Source organism: Pan paniscus, chromosome 10, assembly GCF_029289425.2.
Source record: "Pan paniscus chromosome 10, NHGRI_mPanPan1-v2.0_pri, whole genome shotgun sequence".
NCBI classification, from domain to species: domain Eukaryota; kingdom Metazoa; phylum Chordata; class Mammalia; order Primates; family Hominidae; genus Pan; species Pan paniscus.
In genome coordinates this window covers 109,186,117-109,207,727 of record NC_073259.2, presented here as the reverse complement: position 1 = coordinate 109,207,727, position 21,611 = coordinate 109,186,117, and the positions used below count along the sequence as shown (strand labels likewise).

The window sequence follows — 21,611 nt, the reverse complement described above, 5'->3', positions numbered from 1 at the left end:
AACTGTCCATTAGAGTAACTTTCTGGATCTCTCTCTGCCCCTTTCCTGCTTATTCTCCCTATGTAAACAGGAAGTGACTTTTGTGATCAGTAAGTCTGAGAGAGGAATCAGACATGTATATCTTAGTCCTTTCCACTTCCATTTCTTTTTGGCATCTGCCTGCTTAAAGAATATGCATGATCTATGCCTTACAACTCCTTGCTCCCATGATCTCTTTGACCTCTATTACTCCACGCCAGGTCTTGCCATTCCTTAAAAACATGTTCCCACCTCACGGTCATGTGCATTGCTTACAACACCCTACTCAATATCCATTTGGCTCACTCTTTCAGCTCCTACAGGTCTTTTTTCAGATGTCATCTTCTAGGTGAGGTATTCTCTGATCTCTATTTAAAATTGCAACTTTCCTCCGCCATGCACCCTATCCCCCTTGCTTGCTTTATTTCTCTCCCATCTCTATTATCATTGAACACACAATATTTTACTTGTTTGTTGTATGTCATTCCCCAATAAAATAAAAACTCCAAGAGGTGAGGATTTTTGCTGGTTCTGTTTAGTAATTTCTCTAGCAGATGTAGAACATGGAAGGCACTCAATACAAATTGGAATACATGCTTTTGGTCATGAGATAAGGGTTAGTGATAAAAATAGCCTGCTTCCATAGGGATGCTTGGGGTCTTGACACCAGCCTGTGACTAGATGTGTGTAATTCTCAGATTTAGTGTTAGGGCAACTTTGTTGACTTGTAGTTAGTCATGTCTTCCAATCATCCATTACCAATAATATTAGTAATATTGTAATAAATAAGAGACTCATCTCTACCATCACTGAGTTTATTGTCTAATACAGAAAATGGGCAAAATACAAGTAGTTACAGTAAAGTGTTGTAACCTGAACACAGATGTGCCTGCTCGCCACTTGAAAACTAAAATAAAGAGAGAAGAGAGTTGGTGGGAGGAAACGCAGGTTTATTTGGAGAACCAGCAGACCAAGAAGATGATAAACTGTTGTCCTAAAGTACAATCTTAAGTCAGTACAAATTGCAGATTATTTTTATGTTAAGAGCAGGGGGAAGGAAAGGTGGGTGGGATCAAGAGGTGACTGACAACTGCAGACATCTGGGCACCAACAAGGGTCTGAGGAGGTTGAGAACTTCTATTTCCTTGGTCAGGTCACAATGCTCCTATAAATATTTAACAAAACATAGTTGTTTACATAGTTTCCCTTTAATCACAGAGTTAGTTTCAAAAACTACATGATTGTTTCTTTGCATATGATATGGTTTGTATTTATGTCCCCACTCAAATTTCATGTGGAATTGTAATCCCTACTGTTGGAGAAGAGGCCTGCTGGAAGTTGATTGGATCATGAGGCCGACTTCCCCATTGCCGTTCTTGTGATAATGAATGAGTTCTCATGAGATCCGGTTGTTTAAAGTGTGTAGCACCTCCCCTTTTGCTCTTTTGCCTCCTGCTCCAGCCATGTAAGATGTGCCTCCTTCCTCTTTGCCTTCTGCCATGATTGTAAGTTTCCTGAGGCCTCCTCAGCCATGCTTTCTGTACAGCCTGCAGAATCATGAGCCGATTAAACCTCTTTGCTTTATAAATTACCCAGTCTCAGGTAGTTTCTTACATTTAATAGCAATGCGAGAACGGACTAATTCAGCATATTATCTCACTGCTCTAAAATGATCCTAACCTACATGCAGGAATGGGTAAAGGCTCCTTAAACAAAAATGGAGTTAGATATGTTAGTTCTTTTGCTGTTTCACTGTTACAGTGTGGTAAGTATTGCAATTGGAGCATTGCATGTGCTATAATCCAAACATGTGCTAAGTGACATAAGTATCAAACGAGGGAGTAACAGGGATGGACAAAAAGGGACCAAATCCAGCTATAGAATACTTTCCTGACTAGATGAGGAATAAGCTCAGATTTGAAAGATGTATAGTCATTAGCTAAGCAAAGGAAAGGAAAAGAAGAAGTGGTTCAGGCAAAGGGAACCACATGTTCTAAAGCCTAGAGGACTGAGGGATCATGGTGCATAAGAAGAGTATGTATATAGGGTAGAGTGAATGATAACATGGGCACCAGCCAGACTGTGGGAAGTCATGCTTGAGGTTTTAGACTTTATCCTTATGGGGATAAGAAACCATTGAAGAGTTGTAAGAAGAGACGTATTATATGATCAAATTTGGATTTCTGAAAGTTCAGTTCACCATAGCTATAAAGTGAAGAATAGATGGGTGGAAGGGAGTATGCCTGAGGATCAGGAGACTATTTAGGAGTCTGTGTTGTAGTCTTTGTGAGAGAAAATGGTGGCCTAGATTATGATGGTGGTAATGAGGATGAAGAAAGATAGATACATGTGAGAGGATTGAATTGACAGGACTTGGTACATTATTGGAAAGAAAGATGTCAGAAATTACTTATTTCTGCTTAAGCATTTTGGGTGGACATGGAGCCATTCAAAAGGTAGTTACCATAGAAAACTTGGTGTAGGATAGGATGCTCAGTTTCAGACCTATTGGGTTCCAGCAGCAATTCTCAACCTAGGGAAGTTCTTAAAAATAAAATAAATTAAATCTGTGAGTTATTAGTGATACTAAAATCATAAGCAATTTGTAACCATTCCATTTATCCTTTTCTTCTCCTTCTTCTGCTCCTTCTTCATCATTGTCCTCATCTCCTTCTCCTTCTACTATTGTTTTATTCATGTTGGGGTTCCATAGACTATTAGTAGCTGATTATTTGTGGGAAGGGAAGGTATTTGAGTGTCTTACTAATTTTCTTTTATTAGGTTGGTACAAAAGTAATTGCAGTTTTTGTTAATATTATTTTTCTGACATATTTTCCAGAAACTTCAAATTTTCTGCTAAATTTTTCAGAACATTTGTTAATCTGAAAATATTAGATTAACTCTCATATGACAATTTATCTGGTTAACAAATTTTAGTTTGAGAGTTCACCCAACATTTTTAAATATTCTTCCATTATCTTTTAGTATCTATTCCTGATGTTGAGATGTTTGCTGTCTGCCTAGTTGTTATCCCTTGGAGATACAGTAGCCTTCGATATACGTGGATAATTGGTTCTAGGTCTCCCAACGTAACCAAAATTTGCGTATACTCAAGTCCTATATTCAGCCCTGCAGAACTCGTGTATACAAAAAGTTGACTCTCCATATATGCAAGTTTCACCTCCTGCAAATACTTCACTTTTGGTGTATTTTCGATCTGCATTCATTTGAAAAAAAATCCATGCAAAAGTGGAACCTTCCAGTTCAAACCTGTGTTGTTCCAAGGGGCAACTGTAATCTCTCTTTTCTTTGTGAAAGCATTTAAAATTTACTCTTTACTGTGCTTTTTCTCTAGTTTTGCCACAATGAGTCTAGGTATGAATTTGTTTTTATTTCCTCCTTGGGACTTTTGTTTCTTCAATCTAGAGTCATACCTTTAATATTGGAAATATTTTTGGTATTATGTCTGAATATTTCCCCTTTCCCATATTTTTTCTATTCTGTACCTCTTTAATTCCTGTTAGATGTATGTTGTACCTTTTAAATCCTGTCCTTCATATCTCCTAATTTGGTTCATCTTTTCCATCTTTTTGTATTTATGTGATGCATCCTGGACAATTTTCTCAGATATTTTCTTTCATTCCCCTTCCCAGCTGTTTCTAATCTGCTATTAATTTGTCCATACAGTTCTCCATTTCAGTGACTTAACTTTTTTTCATTTCTAGAGTTGGATATGCTTCTTTTTCAAAATTTGCTATTCTTTAATTCATAATATTGGATTTTTTCATTATTATTTTCAATCATTATTTTATTACTTAAATAATTTTAACCATATTTATGACCCCTTAATTTTGTTATATTATCTGAAGTTAGTGGGGTGCTAGTTCTTTTATTTGTTCATTTGCACACTCTCTGTCTTGGTGGTTCCTTTTCTTATGTAGTTGATCTTTTTTATCTGGGAGTTTATCTTCAGAAGAGGCTGCATTTTTTCTAGCGACAGTTCCTTGGGCTGTGGTTAACGAAATAGTCCCTACATAGTTTTAAATTAGATTTTGCTGTGCCCTATTGTTTCAATGGCCTTCAAACAATTTTACATTATCATCTCAGGTTAGGGCTTTTCTCTTAGGTTCGTAATATAAATTTGCATCCTAGACCCATGGCACAAAACTTAAGCACAGGGCTTAAATTTTGATGCCTCAGGTAACTTTTGTTTGTTTTCCATCCAAAGAGTTGGCTAGAAGCAAACTTTCTTAATACTTAATTAAGCCTTTTGGTATGCTTTTAAAAATCCCCTTTTAAGTGATCAGGCAGTTCTTTAAGATATCAGGCTTTTGGTGATACGTGGAATCAAGTTCTAGCTTCTTTACATTCTGTAGGCAGAAACCTCATTTTTCCTCCCATGAAAACATAAGAACTCAGCAGATCTACACCTGCACTTATTCCTCAACATCTCCTGGCTTCATTTCTTTGCTTTGATTTCCTTTTCAATTCAGGGATTGGAGCTTTTCTCTTATTCTTATAAATTTGACTATGCATTAAAATGTTTATTTTGTGACATTTTACCCAGAATTTCAATGGTTTTGTAGCAGCCAGGAAAGTCTAGCTCTCTGTTATGATTCTTTTAACTTGTTCAGTCCTGGGTTGTGGAGGTATGAGGAGCTATCCATCACACATGGCAATTTCAAAGCAACATGCAAAATACAATGATATAAGTGGAACACATGAAAGCTGGAGGACAGTGAGAGATTTTTGTTTTTGCATAATAGCTTTACTGAGACATAATTAACATGCCATACAACTCACTCATTTATGTGCAACTCAATGGTTTTTGTATTTACAGAGTTGTACAATTATCACCACAATCTTAGAATATTTTCATTACCCCCAAAAGAAACCCCATATCCATTTGTATTCAGTCTCCATTTTGTCCCATTCACTCCCTTTAGCCCTAGGCAACCACTAATCTACTTTCTGTCTCTGTAGATTTGTCTATTCTGAACACTTCATATACATAAAATTACATTCTATGTGGTCCTCTGTGATTGGCTCCTTTCATGTAGCATAATGCTTTCAAGGTTTATCTATGTAGCATGTATCAGTATTTCATTCATTTTTATGGCCTAATAAAATCATGCACCACATAATGACCTTTTGGTCAATGACAGACCTCACACTTGACAGTGGTCCCATAAGATTATAATGCAGTTGAAAAATTCCTATTGCCTAGTGACATCACAGCCGTTGTAATATCATACAGTCATAAAGCAACTCATTACCTTTTCTGTGTTTAGGTACATACATATTTACCATTGTGTTATAGTTGCCTACAGTATTCAGTATAGTAACATGCTATACACGTTTGTATCCTAGGGACAGCAGGCTATATAGCATATAGCCTAAGTGTGTAGTAGGCTATACCATCTAAGTTTGTGTAAGTACACTCTATGATGTTCACACAATGATAAAATTACTCAATGATTAAATTCTTAGAATGTATCCCAATTGTTAAGTGACATATGATTGTATTCCATTGTATGGCTATCCTATATTTTATTTATGCATGAATCAGTTGATGAACATTTGTGTTGTTTCCACTTATTGGTTATTAAGAAACATGTTGCTCTGAACATTTGTGTACAAGTTTCTATGCGAGCATATGTTTTCAGTTCTTTGGGAGATATATTTAGCAGTGGAATGGCTGGGTCATATGGTAATTCTATGCTTAACCATTTTGGGAACTGCCAGACTATTTTCCAAAGCAGCTGCACCATTTTATGTTCCTATCAGCAGTGTATGAGGGTTCCAATTTCTCCATATCCTGGACAACACTTATTATCTGTATATTTTATTTTGGCCATTCTAATGCATGTGAAGTGGTATCTCATTGTGACTTTGATTTGCATTTCCCTGATGGCTAATGATATTGACCATCTTGTCATGTTTATTGGCCATTTGTATATCTTCTTTGGAGACATGTCTAATCAAATCCTTTGCCCATTTTTAAATTGGCTTATTTGTTTTTGTTAATTATTGAGTTGTAAGAGTTCTCAGAAGTCTTATGTTTAAGACTTGCAATTAATATATTTAAGATATAATCCCCTTAGATACATAATTTGCAAGCCTTTTTTTCCCATTCTTTGGGTTGGAGAGGTTTTTTTTTTAATTGAAGTTCTCTGAGTTACAGAGAAAAGTCACAGAAGTAAAATATAATGGGACTTTTGAAGTACAGAAATATAAAGCCTCCTATTCATCCATTTAAGTCGCAGTAGAAACATGACATTTTAGTAAATAAGACATACAAAATACAGTGCAATTTATAACAGGACCAGTTGTGGAAGTGGACAGAGAAAAAAAGGAAACAGATGAGAGAGGTGGAAAGTTAAGAGGAGAGATAAATGCATAGTTCTGCCTTTTTGCTCAAACCAAGGATGGCATCATTATATAACACTGGGTGGAAGCCAGGATACCCAGGAAGAGCAAGACTGAAAATAAATGGTAGGAGAGATTCAAGGAATGCCTTGTTTTATATGCCTTTGGAGAGGCAAGGGTCTGGCCCAATGAGGTGGGAAGGGAGTCTACAAGGGAAGTGATCAACCAGAGAAGAGTGTGAGAGGGTTCAGAGGAAAGTATAGTGGTGGGATATTCGGAGCATTAACCAATGATCCAAAGTCTAGCCTCTTACGTTGACAATAATAAAACAGCTTGGGTGGTAGGAGCTAGGTTTCCCAACCCCAAACTGGAAATGGATTTCCTGTGCTGGGAAAGTTGGAGGGAACAGGTGAGCACCAATGTATTATCAAGTCACTGAGGCCTATATCCCCACTGGTTCTTTGTGTCCTAACACCATATGCTGAGCTCTGGGATGGTGGCAGCAAACCACCATCGATTTGTGGAATTTAAAAGCTGACAAAATCTGTTCCCCATCTTTTGGATAGAGCTTACAGTCACAAGACCCCAGGAAAGACACAGCTGAGTGGTGTTTCTAAGCAAACATAGGGCCTTGGAAAGTTAGAGAGACTTTACCATGTTTGGTGAGCATTAGAAGAAGAAATTGCTGCCTGAAGTATCCAGGGGAATAGGTCTCTAAACAGCCTCACAATTTTCCACCACCCATGGTAGTGGAAAAACAGTATAATGACTTTCAAGCTCCCAAGGGCAGCATGGAGGTAGGGAAGGAAACCTGCATGGCAGTAAAGCTCAATCAGGCTGAGACATGCTTAGGAAATCAAGAATCTGTGGTTGCAGAATAGAACATGAATATTATAAACTGAGGCAATTTTAAAAAGGTGGATGGGGAGTGGTGATGAGAGGAAGAGATACTATTCTTTTATTCTCTTTTTATATCAAATAGTCAATCAATACTGTACCTAATGATTGATTTCAACCTTAATGCTCTTCCTAATTGTTTCCCTTCAAGTTAGACACCTGTGTTCATTGCTGTATTCTTAGCATCCAGAACAGAACTGGCTGGCTCAATAAATATTTAATGAATGAACGAATCCATAGGATTCCCACATCTTAGAGTTTTTGTCCATTTTTTTAAAAAAAATTAATGTTGCAGGCTTGATTCCCTGGGAAGCAGACTCTAATAGGGAGGGTAGTGTGCTTAGCATTTATTTAGGATCAATATCTATGGAAGAAAGAAGAAGGAAGCAGGTTTGGGTAGAGGTGGAGGTTGAGCTACAATGCAGGTTCAAGCAGAGTCTCCCAACAGAGAGCACTGAAGTGAGGGAGCCCTTCACAGTTGTCCTAATATTGCCAGGCTTTCGTATTCATCCATCGATTAGTCATTGACATGGGCTGCCACAGAAAGGGGCAGGTCTCGGATCAGGTGACCCTCTGCAATGAAACAGTCTTGAGGAGCCTGACAGCTGGAGGGAGTCTACCAACAGCACTCCCAAAAGCTTGGGCAAGACATCTTTCATTGAAGAGGGACCTTGGCAGCATACCATGGTGTCCACCCCATGAAGCAACTATATCTTAAAAAACTTAAGTCCTTTGTCTTACACCTTGGATCCAAACTTAGTTTTGTCTGACTCCAGAGCCCATAATCAGAATAGAGTTTCTCTACTGTACATGGTGATGTAAACTCAGTCCTAAACTGGCGAGGGTGCTGGTTGGACTTGGGAAGAGTTATTCTCAGTGTTCTGGGTTAATGCAAAATGCAGGCCAAGGTGAAGGACCTTTGTGTGGCACTGACCCAATCCATCAAGATGAGTTCATGTCCTTTGTAGGGACACGGATGAAGCTGGAAACCATCATTCTGAGCAAACTATCGCAAGGACAAAAAACCAAACACCGCATATTCTCACTTATAGGTGGGAATTGAACAATGAGAACACATGGACACAGGAAGGGGAACATCTCACACTGGGGCCTGTTGTGGGGTGGGGGAAGGGGGGAGGGATAGCATTTGGAGATATACCTAATGTTAAATGACGAGTTACTGGGTGCAGCACACCAATATGGCACATGTATACATATGTAACTAACCTGCACGTTGTGCACCTGTACCCTAAAACTTAAAGTATAATAAAACAAAACAAAACAAAAGAAACACCCTATCCTCCACTCAGCTGGGAGGCCTGCACAGCAGTGATCTGTATTGAATGATATGATTAACTGATAATTGCTACTGTAACTAAGATTACAGTTTGACATTGCTGCCCACCTGCCTTTCTACCAGGGTGGTAGTTCACTAAAATATTATACAATCAGATAAAATGAATTAAACTCAGCTTGAATTGTAGAGTATATTAAAGTGATTCAAATTATGGCCATAAGATATTGATTAGATCAGTAGTTTGCAGAATGTGGCCCCCACCCAATAGAATCAACATCATCTAGGTACTTTATCAAAATTGAAATTTCCTGGTCCACCATATACTTACTGAATCAGAAACGGTGGTGGTGGTAGGGCCCAGGTGATTCTAATGTATGGTAGAGTTTGAGGAATACTGGACTACATGAAAATTAGTAGGAAAAAATAAAAATTGGGTTTATAATTAGCAAATAAATGTTAAATAAATGATTCTTTTAAAAATGATTTGTAAAATGACTACTCAAGTCAAGAAATAGTACATTGCCAGCACCTTGGATGCCTGTTTATCCCTTCTCACTCACACCCCAAAGCAAACACTTCGTTTTATTTTATGCTTTTAATATCTAGGAATACATCCCTGAGTACAAGTTTTTGAAGTTTGTGTTAATAAGCAAAATAGTAATAAATATTAAAAAATGATTGAGGCCACACGCAGTGGCTCACACCTGCAATCCCAGCACTTTGGGAGGCAGAGACGGGCATATCACCTGAGGTCAGGACTTCGAGACCAGCCTGGCCAACATGATGAAACCCCGTCTCTACTTAAAATACAAAAAAACTAGCCAGGCTTGGTGGCAGGTGCCTGTACTCCCAGCTACTCGGGAGGCTGAGGCAAAAGAATCGCTTGAACCTGGGAGGCGGAGGTTGCAGTGAGCCGAGATCAATCGCGCCACTGCACTCCAGCCTGGCCAACAAGAGCAAAACTCCATCACACACACACACACACACACACACACACACACACACACACACACACACACACACACGATTGGACTATTTCCTTTACTTTGTTCATAGAACTTGTTTTGCATAACAGACCTCAGGCTATCCAAATGATCACAACTTCCTAATTAGGAAGGTCTGAATTAATGAAGGTTCAAGATTGCCTCCTTGGGGGCTAATGTGTATGCAAGCTGCGACCCACTGGTAACAGCTTTACTATTTACTCTTCCCTGCCACGGGATTAGTGGAATCTAAATTGAACAGTTAGGTATTTAAAACCACTCATGTGGTTTTAACCACTAAAAGGGTTGTTAAGCAAGTCTTCTTTAATTTTTTTTTTGTTGAAAATATTATAAAATTGGTGTCTAAATGCTGACAGTCAATGGGCAACTTGGGAAATTACTCAATGTCTGTTTTGGGAAAACAGTAACTGGCACTTACATATCACATGTGATCTGAATAGCGTTAACTCCTTCTCTAGAGTACAGGATTGTATGAAGTTGAGGTCCTACCCTTAATTCTTTCACGTTGAAATATATAGTTACAGGAAAGTGAGTTTAAATTGATTGCATGTTACTGTCTCCCTTTTAGAGTCATTTATTTTAAGAAGCACTGAAAGGCCGGGCGCGGTGGCTTACGCCTGTAATCCCAGCACTTTGGGAGGCCAAGACGGGTGGATCAGGAGGTCAGGAGATCGAGATCATCCTGGCTAACACGGTGAAACCTCGTCTCTACTAAAAATACAAAAAACTAGCCGGGCGTGGTAGCAGGCGCCTGTAGTCCCAGCTACTCGGGAGGCTGAGGCAGGAGAATGGCGTCAACCTGGGAGGCGGAGCTTGCAGTGAGCTGAGATCGCGCCACTGCACTCCAACCTGGGCGACAGAGCAAGACTCCGTCTCAGAAAAAAAAAAAAAAAAAAAAAAAGAAGCACTGAAAAAACTTGCGTAAAGGCATCACACTCTGTTGGGCAATGGGGAAGGGGAAGGTGGGTTTCTCGCCCTCTGTCACTGATATGGTTTGGTTGTGTCCCCACCCAAATCTCACCCTGAATTGTGATAATCCCCACGTGTCAAGGGCAGGGCCAGGTGGAGATAACTGAATCATGGGGGCGGTTTCCCCCATATTGTTCTCATGGTAGTGAATCAGTCTCACGAAATCTAATGGTTTTATAAAGGGCAGTTCCCCTGCACAAGCTCTCTTGCCTGTCATCACGTAAGATGTGACTTTGCTCCTCATTTGCCTTCTGCCATGATCATGAGGCCTCCCCAGCCATGTGGACCTGTGAGTCAATTAAACCTCTTTCCTTTATAAATTACCCAGTTTCGGGTATGTCTTTATTAGCAGCATGAGAACAGGCTAATACAGTCATTTACAAGCTATCTGGGGCTATAAGAAGGATATGCATGTCCTAGGTGAGGAATACTGCACAGGGGAAAGAGTCTGAGTGAGTAGGGCAGATTGTGCAATGTGAGGCTTTAGGGGATCCCAGGGGACAAGACTTGGGAGACACATTTGTAGAAAGGTTGGAGTTTTACAGTGATGCCACTGAATTATCAATGGAAGGATATGATTTCCTTCGTACAAGAAATCTGGAAAGTATATGGCATTTATAGACAGGTTTCCACTTCAAAAAATCAGGCAACATATTATTTTGCCAGTTTAAAAGTTAACCCTGCTTGCTTTTTGTTTTGTTTTGTCTTGTTTTGTTTTGAGACAGTCTCACTCTGTCACCCATGCAGGAGTACAATGGCGCGATCTCGGCTCACTGCAACCTCCAACTCCTGGGTTCAAGTGATTCTCCTGCCTCAGCCTCCCAAGTAGCTGGGACTACAGGTACCTGCCACCACACCTGGCTAATTTTTGTATTTTTAGTAGAGGCAGGGTTTCACCATGTTGGGCAGGCCAGTCTCGAACTCCTGACCTCAAATCACCCACCTTGGCCTCCCAAAGTGCTGGGATTACAGGCATGAGCCACCAAGCCCAGCCTGGTTGCTAACTATTTGGATAACTGTTTGGAATCACTACATTCCTGAGTGAGTGATTCAGACAACAGAGGTTTTTTTAAAAAACTTTAAAAAAATTTTTATCTTAATAGTTTTTTTGGGTACAGGTGGTTTTTGGTTACATAGGTAAGTTCATTAATGGTGATTTCTGAGATTCTGGTGCACCTGTTACCCACACAGTGTATACTGTGCCCAATATGCAGTCTTTTTTCACTCACCCTCCTTCCACCGTTTCCCCTGGAGTCCACAAAGTCCATTATATTATTCTTATACCTTTGCATCCTCATAGCTGAGCTCCCACTTAAAAGTGAGAACATATGATATTTGGTTTTCCATTCCTGAGTTACTTCACTTACAATAATGGCCTCCAGCTCCAACCAAATTGCTGCAAAAGACATTACTTTGTTCCTGTTTATGGCTAAGTAGTATTCCATGGTATATATACTATTTTCTTTCTTTTTCTTTTCTTTTTTTTTTTTTTTTGAGACAGAGTCTCGCTCTGTTGCCCAGACTGGAGTGCAGCGGCGCGATCTCCGCTCACTGCAAGCTCCACCACCCGGGTTCATGCCATTCTCCTGACTCAGCCTCCCTAGTAGCTGGGACTACAGGCACCCACCACCACGCCCAGCTAATTTTTTTGTATTTTTAGTAGAGACAGGGTTTCACCGTGTTAGCCAGGATCGTCTCAATCTCCTGACTTCGTGATCCACCTGCCTCGGCCTCCCAAAGTGCTGGAATTATAGGCGTGAGCCACCGTGCCCGGCTATATACTACATTTTCTTTATCCACTCCTTGGTTGATGGGCACTTAGGTTGGTTCTGTATTTTTGCAATTGTTAATTGCAGACAACTGAGGTTTTAATGAAGATTATAGTGTTGAAGTAGGATATTTCTAATATTCTAGTCTTATGAGGACTTATAAAATTGGGTAGATTATCAAATCCTCAAATTACGGCATATTCATTTTGGCTTATATTTAAAATATTCCACCATCAAGACTGGGGAAAAAAGTTCATCAGAAACATACGCTGATATTTGGCTATATTGTTTGTTTTTGCATGCATTTATCCAATAAACATCTGATTTCTTGCACAGTCCCTCAGATATTCTCCTCACATTAAAGATTCCACTTATTCTGTGATTTCTCTTATGAGACAAAAATACAACAGAATGTCAGAAGAGCCAGCTGAAAATATTCCATGTGCAGAAATTTATTTTAAATTTTATTGCATCACATTATACAAGCATTAATCATGGCTTCATATTGATGACTATTTAAATGTGAAAATTCACTCATGTCAGTACTTTTTGGCTATTTACAAGTAAGGAATTTCTATGTACTTTATATATCTCTGTATTTGTATGTACATATGCAGGAATACATGACTATACATATGTACACACAGAAATACATCTATGGCCATACACATAGCTATAGATATGTCATATATAATAATCTTCTCAGAAAGGTCTAAAATTAAAAAAAAAGGAAAGAAAAAGTTGTAAACAGGGTCTTGTCTGTGTTGTTGGTGACATGGAATTAGGACCATATGATGACATTCTAGGAATGTGTGTCCATGTGTCTGAATACCCTTTTTAGCCCAGTGTCTGTAAAATTCACATGGGATATAATGCAAAAAAGGTAGCAAACAGGCTGAAAAACAGGCCCAGTGTACAAGTTCCCCTTGATTTTAAAAACTTGAGAATGTAACTGCCCATAATGTGCATGCTTGCTTGGTCAAGAATGGTCTATGGATAGATAGCAATTGTGCGCTGGACTGCAACGTGATTTCACAGCAGTGTGACTCCAACGCCAGTCCTCTACTGGATGCTGCCCCTCCTGCGGCCGCCGGTATCTGCAACATGCACTGTGGTTGCATTTTTAGTCATTCACTTGAGTGTGCTTTTGCACAGCCAGAAGAAGTAAACAGAATTCAGGTCCTTGGCCTGGAAAGGGACTATTTTCTGGAAAGAGAAAAGAAGGCATAAAGATCTTATGCATACACAATTGCTTTAAAACATGAGGTGCAATGGTTTGTACTTACCATGCACCAAAGGCATTCAAAGAATTTGTAACCCCAAACGGAGTCAGGGATGGTATAAACATTTTTATGCTTGCTTTATGGGTGAACAGACTGAGTCAGAAGGGCAGTCTGAAGCAACATCACATCCTGCCAACTATCGGGGAAATAGAAACAGACAGGCAGATACTATGCTTTCAAGCAAAAATTAGAAATGGCCTTTTTGGGAAGAAAGCAGCCAGTAGTGGTGGGGCCAGAAGAAATTCTTCATCAGTTACTGGTACTGCAGCCCAGGACAGCCCTGTTGCACCTTGGTCTCTGGCCGCTGAGGCTTTCAAGAAGAATTCTCTTTGCTAATGTCTGCCTCCCACCCACCTAGAAAGAAGGGGCATGTTTCCCTGGGGATATTAAAGAAAACAGCCCGGCTGGAGGAAAAGAGAGAGGACGCTTTGTTTCAGGGAACTCCTAGGCCAATTCATGAAGACCTTGACTGATAGGCCAGAGTCTGGCAAGAAGGCAGAGAAGTGTTGCAGAAGGTATGTGGGAGGGGAAGATCAAGCAAAATTTGCAATGATTAAAGTAAAAAACAAGCTTCTTTTGGATTGGGAAGCTTCTAAGGAGTTTATTTTGATCCCTGTTACTGCAACAATGGTAAGCTTTGCTTCAGGGAGTTTAAAGCACCCATTCAACCTCGGACTGGCCTCAGACGCTGAGCACACCTCTCACCTACATGGTCACGGCCACTCGTTGTGGTGTGCTTTTCCATTCTTCTTCCTCTCCTTTCGTTCCTTCTGGAGACGTTCCAGTTCTGCTTCATACATCATCTCCTGAATCAAGTACTTCTCTCTTCTCATTCGATCCCTTAGGTCTTTTGGGAGGTCTGGGATCAGATATGAAATGAGGTGCTTTATACAAAACACGAGGTGCTAAAAACACAGAGGAGAATGTAACAGCGTCAGGTCTACTGTGCATCCTGAATGAGGTTAGAGAGTTGGCTGAAGAAGGATGTGGACCCTCTGGGGTATGTGGAGAGTGCAAAGCGGCCAGGGGAGGCGTGTGTAATGCAAGATGATAGGACAGGTGAGGCCTGAACTGGTCTGATGGCACCACCTAAGGAATAGAAAGAGGAGTCTGGAAGGAAGGTGGGAAAAGAATGGTCAGATAATTAATTAAAAGGAGAGCCAGAAGAATGTATTCTGTGGAGTCAGAAAACCCAGGTTGAAGCTGGTAGCTTTCACTGCTTAAGGGCTGTCTGTCTACCTGAGGATGAATTATTTAATTTCTCTGAGCCTCATTCCACTCATCTATAAAATGAGTATTGTGAGAATTATGAGAAAATGTTTAAAAATGCCTTGTAGACTGTCAAGTGCTTTACAAATCTTGGTTATAAGAATTATCAGTGGGCCTAGGGAAATGATCATTTCAGGAAGAAGCTTTTTTCTTTTTGGTAAACAGTCACAAATTCTTTACTTGAAATACTAATAGCTGGAATTCTAGAGTCACTGTCACTTCTGCTCATCTATATAATGGTGACCAATAAAGTACTAGATGACAATTTAAGGGCTATTACAATTCTAAAGTATTAAATAGAGACTAAATCATGTTCAAATGATACTGCTAAGTATTCTTCGTTTTATTTAAAACTTGATAAATTTGGTGATGCATGGATGGCACAAAATTAAGAAGCTTTTCTGCATAGTTCTCATATTTTCAAATAGTTAATAACAAAATATTAAAAGAAAATGGAAAATTCTATTTGAAAAGCCAAATAACTTAAGGCAGCCTTTTAAAAAGTTTTGTCTGACAGATTTACAGCAGAATTCTATCAGAGGTACAATGAAGAGCTGATACCATTTCTATGGAAACTATTCCAAAAAATTAAAAAGGAGGGACTCCTCCTTAACTCATTTATGAGGCCAGTGTCATCCTGATACCAAAACCTGGCAGAGAGACAACAACAAAAAAACTTCAGGCCAATATCCCCGATGAACATTGGTGCAAAAAGCCTCAATACAATACTGGCAAACCAAATCCAGCAGCACATCAAAAAGCTTATCTACCATGATCAAGTTGGCTTCATCCCTGGGATAAAAAGTTGGTTCAACATATGCAAATCAGTAAACATCACATAAGCATAATTCATCACATAAGCAGAACTAAAGACAAAAACCACACGATTATCTCAATAGCTGCAGAAAAGGTCTTTGATAACAATCCAACATCCCTTCATGTTAAAAACTCTCAATAAGCATTCCCCTTAAAAACCGGCACAAGACAAGGATGCCCTCTCTTACCACTCCTTTTCAACGCAGTATTGGAAGTTCTGGCCCAGGCAGTCAGGCAAGAGAAATAAATAAAGGGTATTCAAATAGGAAGAGAGGAAGTCAAATTATCTTTTTTTTGCAGATGACATGATCCCGTGTCTAGAAAATCCCATCATCTTGGCCCAAAAGCTTCTTAAGCTGATAAGCAACTTCAGCAGAGTCTCAGGATACAAAATCAATGTGCAAAAATCATTAGTATTCCTAACCACTAACAACAGGCAAGCAGAAAGCCAAATCATGGATGAACTCCCATTCACAACTGCTGCAAAAGAATAAAATACCTAGGAATACAGCTAACAAGAAAAGTGAATGACTTCTTCAAGAACTACAGACCACTGCTCAAGGAAATCAGAAAGGACACAAGCAGATGGAAAAATGTTCCATGCTCATGGATAGAAAGAATCAATATTGTGAAAACGGCCATCTGCCCAAAGTAATTTATAGATTCAATGCTATTCCCATTAAACTACCATTGACACTCTTCACAGAATTAGAAGAAACTCTTTTAAAATTCATGTGGAACCAAAAAAGAGTCCAAATAGCCAAGACAAGACTAAGCAAAAAGAACAAAGCTGGAAGCATCACACTACCCAACTTCAAATTATACTAAAAGGCTACAGTAACCAAAACAGCATGGTACTAGTACAAAAACAGACACATAGACCAATGGAACAGATTAGAGATCTCAGACATAAGACCACACATCTACAACCATCTGATCTTTGAAAAACCTGACAAAAACAAGCAATGGGGGAAAGGATTCCCTACTTAATAAATGGTTTTGGGAGAACTGGCTAGCCATATGCAGAAAATCGAAACTGAACCCCTTCCTTACACCTTATATAAAAATTAACTCAAGATGGATTAAAGACTTAAATGTAAAGCCCCAAACTATAAAAATCCTAGAAGAAAATCTAGGCAATGCCATTCAGGATGTAGGCATGGGCAAAAATTTCATGATGAAAACACCAAAAGCAATTGCAACAAAAGAAAAAATTGACAAATGGGATCTAATTAAATGAAAGTACTTCTGCACAGCACAAAAAAACTATCATCAGAGCAAACAGTAACCTATAGAATGGGAGAACATTTTTGTAATCTATCCATCTAACAAAGGTCTGATATCCAGAGTCTACAAGGAACTTAAACACATCTACAAGAAAATACCAAGCAACCCCATTAAAAAGTGGGCAAAAGACATAAACAGACATTCTTCAAAAGAAGACATTCATGCAGCCAAAAAACATATGAAAAAAAGCTCAACATTATTGATAATTAAAGAACTGCAAATAAAAATCACAATGAGATACCATCTTACACCAGTCAGAATGTTGATTATTTAAAAGTCCAGAAACAACAGATGCTGGCAAGGTTTCAGAGAAAAAGGAACACTTTTACACTGTTGGTGGGAGTATAAATTAGTTCAACCATTGTGGAAGACAGTGTGGCAATTCCTCAGTGATTTACAAGCAGAAATACCATTTTACCCAGCAATTCTATAACTTGTATGGCAAAGGACACAAACAGATACCTCTCAAAAGAAGATATACAAGCAGCCAAAAATAATATGAAAAGATGCTCAGAATCTCTAAGGAGATTAGAGAAATGCAAATCAGAACCACAATGAAATATTATCTCATACCAGTCAGTATGGCACTTATTAGAAAGGAATATAAATCATTCTACTATAAACATACATGCATGTATATGTTCACTGCAGCACTATTCACAATAGCAAAGGCATAGAATCAACCCAAATGCCCATCAATGATAGGCTGGATAAAAAAATGTGGTACATATACACCATGAAATACTATGCAACCATAAAAAGGGATGAGATAATGTCCTTTGCAGGGACATGGACAGAACTGGAAGCTGTTATCCTCAGCAAACTGATAAAGGAACAGAAAACCAAATACCACATGTTCTCACTTATAAGTGGGAGCTGAATGATGAGAACACATGGACACACGGTGGGAAACAACACACAAAGGGGCCTGTTGGGGGTGGGGGTGGGGGAAGGGAGAGCATCAGAAAGAATAGCTAAGGGATGCTGAGCTTAATACCTGGGTGACGTGTTGATCTGTGCAGCAGATGACCGTGGCACACATTTACCTGTGTAACAAACCTGTATGTCCTGCACATGTACCCCGGAACTTAAAATAAAAAAACCCCAAACAAACAACAAGAAGTTTTGTCTGAAAAATTTTAAGACAGTGATGGGTTAAAAATATCTTCTTTAAAGAGAGAGTGTGCCATTGGTAAGATAATTTCCAGGGAAGAGCAGCTTAATATTTTCTTCTTTTGGTTCCCTGGACTGAAGGAAAAAGCAGTGATAGAATAGTCTTGAAGAGGTCTAGGAAACTTTAGATCCAAGCCGAGAGGCAACCTTGGCTTTTATTAATCCGGCTTTAATATATGTGACAAGAGATGAAATTTCCATTTATGACTAGAGTCATAGAAATGCAAACTATTTTTACAGCAATTTTCTTAAACCCTGAAAGAAAATAGATAATATATTTTTACTGACATATAATATAGACAATTGCTAGACAGATTTTACTTTATAATTCCATTTTGAGTCTTAGCTAATAAATACTTACTTGGATGCTTGAATATAAATAATTCCATGATGATACACAACCAGAAATACCACTTGTAATACCCAGTCCCATTGGAAAATGCTTATGATCATGTTGGGAAATCCTGATAACTATTTGAAAATCATAAATTAACTATATGAATCAGTATATTTCAATATGTGTGGTAATGATGGCAATAATTGGAGACATTTAGAAAGAGTGAATCTCCAACTTGACAAAAACAAGCAGTGGGGGAAGGATTCCTTGTTCAATAAATGGTGCTGAGATAACTGGCTATCCATATGCAGAAGAATGAAACTGGACTTCTACCTATCATCATAAACAAAATTTAACTCAAGATGAATTAAAGACTTAAATGTAAGACCTCAACTATAAAAATGCTAGAAGAAAACCTAGGAAATACCCTTCTCAATACTGGCCTGGGCAAAGAATTTATGGTGAAGTCCTGAAAAGCAATTGCAACAAAAACAAAAATTGCTAAGTCAAATCTAATTAAAGAGCTTCTGCACAGCAAGAGAAACTGTCAAAGAAGTAAACAGACACCGTACAGAATGGGAGAAAATATTTGCAAACTATGCATCCAATAAAGGTCTAATACCCAGAATCTGTAAGGAACTTAAACAAATCAACATGTAAAAAACAAATAACCCCATTAAAAAGTGGTCAAAGGACACAAACAGATACTTCTCAAAAGAAGATATAGAAGCAGACAACAATAATATGAAAAAATGCTCAGAATCTCTAAGGAAATTAGAGAAATGCAAATTAAAACCACAATGAGACACCATCTCACACCAGTCAGTACGGCTCTTATTAGAAAGTCAGGCCAAGTGCAGTGGCTCACGCCTGTAATCCCAGCACTTTGGGAGGCCAAGGCGGATGGATCATGAGGTCAGGTTAAGACCAGCCTGGCCAAGACAGTGAAACCCCATCTCCACTAAAAATACAAAAATTAGCCGGGTGTGGTAGCGGGTGCCTGTAATCCCACCTACTCAGGAGGCTGAGGCAGAGAATTACTTGAACCCGGGAGGCAGAGGTTGCAGTGAGCCGAGATTGTGCCATTGCACTCCGGCCTGGGCGACAGAGAGAGAATCAGTCTTAAAAAAAAAAAAAAAAAAAAGTAAACAAATTAACAGATGCTGGCGAGGCTGCAGAGAAAAGGGGAGACACCTGCACACTGTTGGTGGAAATGTAAATTAGTCCAACTACTGTGTAGTCTGGAGATTTCTCAAAGAACAAAGGGCTTAACTACCATTCAACCCAGCAATCCCATTTCTGGGTATATACTCAAAAGAAAATAAAGCATTCTACCAAAAAGACACATGTACTCATATGTCAATCACAGGACTATTCACAATAGCAAAGACATGGAATCAACCTGGGTGCCCATCAATGGTGGACCAGATAGAGAAAATGTGGTATGTATACACCATGGAATACTACTATGTGGCCATAAAAAAGAATGAAACCATGTCCTTTGCAGCAACATGGATGTAGCTGGAGGCCATTATCTTAAGTGAAATAATGTAGAAACTGAAAACTAAACACTGCAAGTTCTTATTGTACGTACTTAGAGTGGAAGCTAAACACCGGGTACACATGGACATGAAGATGAGAACAACAGACACTGGGGACTACTAGAAAGGGGAGAGGGGGAGGGGACAAGGGCTGAATAACTACCTATTGAATACTATGCTCGCTACCTGGGTGGTGGGTTCAGTCGCACCCCAAACCTCAACATCATGCAATGTAACTTTGTAACAAACTTGCACATGTACCCACTGTATCTAAAATAAAAGTTGAAAAAGAAAAAGAAAAAAAGAATGAATCTTACTGGGCTGATGTTTTCCAAATGTTTCCAAATTATGGTCCCAGAATGCCTATAGTCAGAATCATTACAGCGAGCTCATGAAAAACAAGCCACAGACATGGTATGTCAGAATATCTGGGAGTGAGGATGGAAAAACTGCATTTTTGCTAAAGTTTAAGAACTATGGCCCCAGAAAATTACATTTAGGAGCAACGAGTTCAGATTTGTCCATTAAAAACCAACTATAGACTTTCAAATATGTCTTGGATAAATCAAATACTTCAATTAAGAAAAAAGATCAAAAAGAGGTTACATAATATGACACTACTACTTCTGGAAGTATAGATAACCACATTCAAAATCCCCATCACTTATTTTTATTCATTACTCCTACTGACTTCATTATGTCAAAGGAAATAAAGAATTTGGCTGAGGAAACTTACCTCAAAGACAATGATAAAAGCTAATCGAGCAGCTAGGACATGCCAAAACTGCAGTGTGTAGCCATAGGGCACCAGTGAATGAGGCGGGTCACGGTAGTCCCGGTATCTATAAAGACACAGAAAAATGTTGCATTCAAACTATGATTTTTCTGATTCTCAAATCTCTTCCATTCTCATTATATAGTCCTCATTCAATAGGAGGGAAGTTTGAACAGTTTCTCTATACCAGATATCTGTTGTTTTGCTTGTCCAGCATTTTTCTTCTGATAAAATAATATCTCCTCTGGGGAATCAGCTGTGTGGGTTGACTAGGACTTCCCCCTCCACCTGCCTGATCTCAGCTCAAAAGATGAGCCAGACCTGATCAGTGACATCATCAAGATGTCTGCCAGAACTATCACTTAGTGAATGATCACTAAGCCCACAGAAGGCAAAAGCCTGGGACTCCTGGTGGCCTTGTATGGAGAGAGAGAGCCTGCTTGAGAAGGAAGTCAAGAAAGCAAAGCAGAGACAGCAGAGAGGCAGCGTCCTGCTGACACTGCTTGAGGCCTGGGATCCGGCCATTACTGAAGCTTATATCACCCCTTGACTCTCCCAGTTAACTGAACATTTTTTTGTTGTTTAAGTCAGTTTACCCTGGATTTCTGCCACTTGCCACTAGAAGAGTCCTTCCTAATGTATCCTCCAGCTATCACTTTTGAGTCGGCATAAAGTTCCACAAATGTTTGCTGAATACCCGTTGGGGGCCAGGCACTATTCAGAGAACTTTAATCCATGTGACTCCATTAAAGTAATACTTTAATAATACAACATGCTCTCATAAATCCACTACGAAGTCCAAGAACT

At 39.1% G+C, this 21,611-nt stretch overlaps 1 protein-coding gene across 8 annotated transcripts in view; it reads right to left on the bottom strand.

Moving 5' to 3' along the window:
• Nucleotides 1–12,747: 12,747 nt before the first annotated feature.
• The window catches only part of ANO4 (anoctamin 4), a 337,100-nt gene continuing 328,236 nt past the window's right edge, over nucleotides 12,748–21,611 (bottom strand). For 5 of the 8 annotated variants that reach the window (XM_055096039.3, XM_055096038.3, XM_034934336.4 and 2 more), the window contains 3 exons: nucleotides 20,766–20,871; nucleotides 14,316–14,511; nucleotides 12,748–13,529 (listed from right to left, as the gene is read on the bottom strand). In XM_055096039.3, coding sequence (XP_054952014.1) covers nucleotides 14,320–14,511; nucleotides 20,766–20,871 — 298 coding nt within the window. In that variant the 3' untranslated portion in view covers nucleotides 12,748–13,529; nucleotides 14,316–14,319. Of the gene's footprint in view, nucleotides 13,530–14,311; nucleotides 14,512–15,197; nucleotides 18,407–20,765; nucleotides 20,872–21,611 lie in introns of those variants that run through there. The other 3 variants (XM_055096040.1, XM_055096041.1, XM_055096037.2) reach the window with 2 other exon arrangements.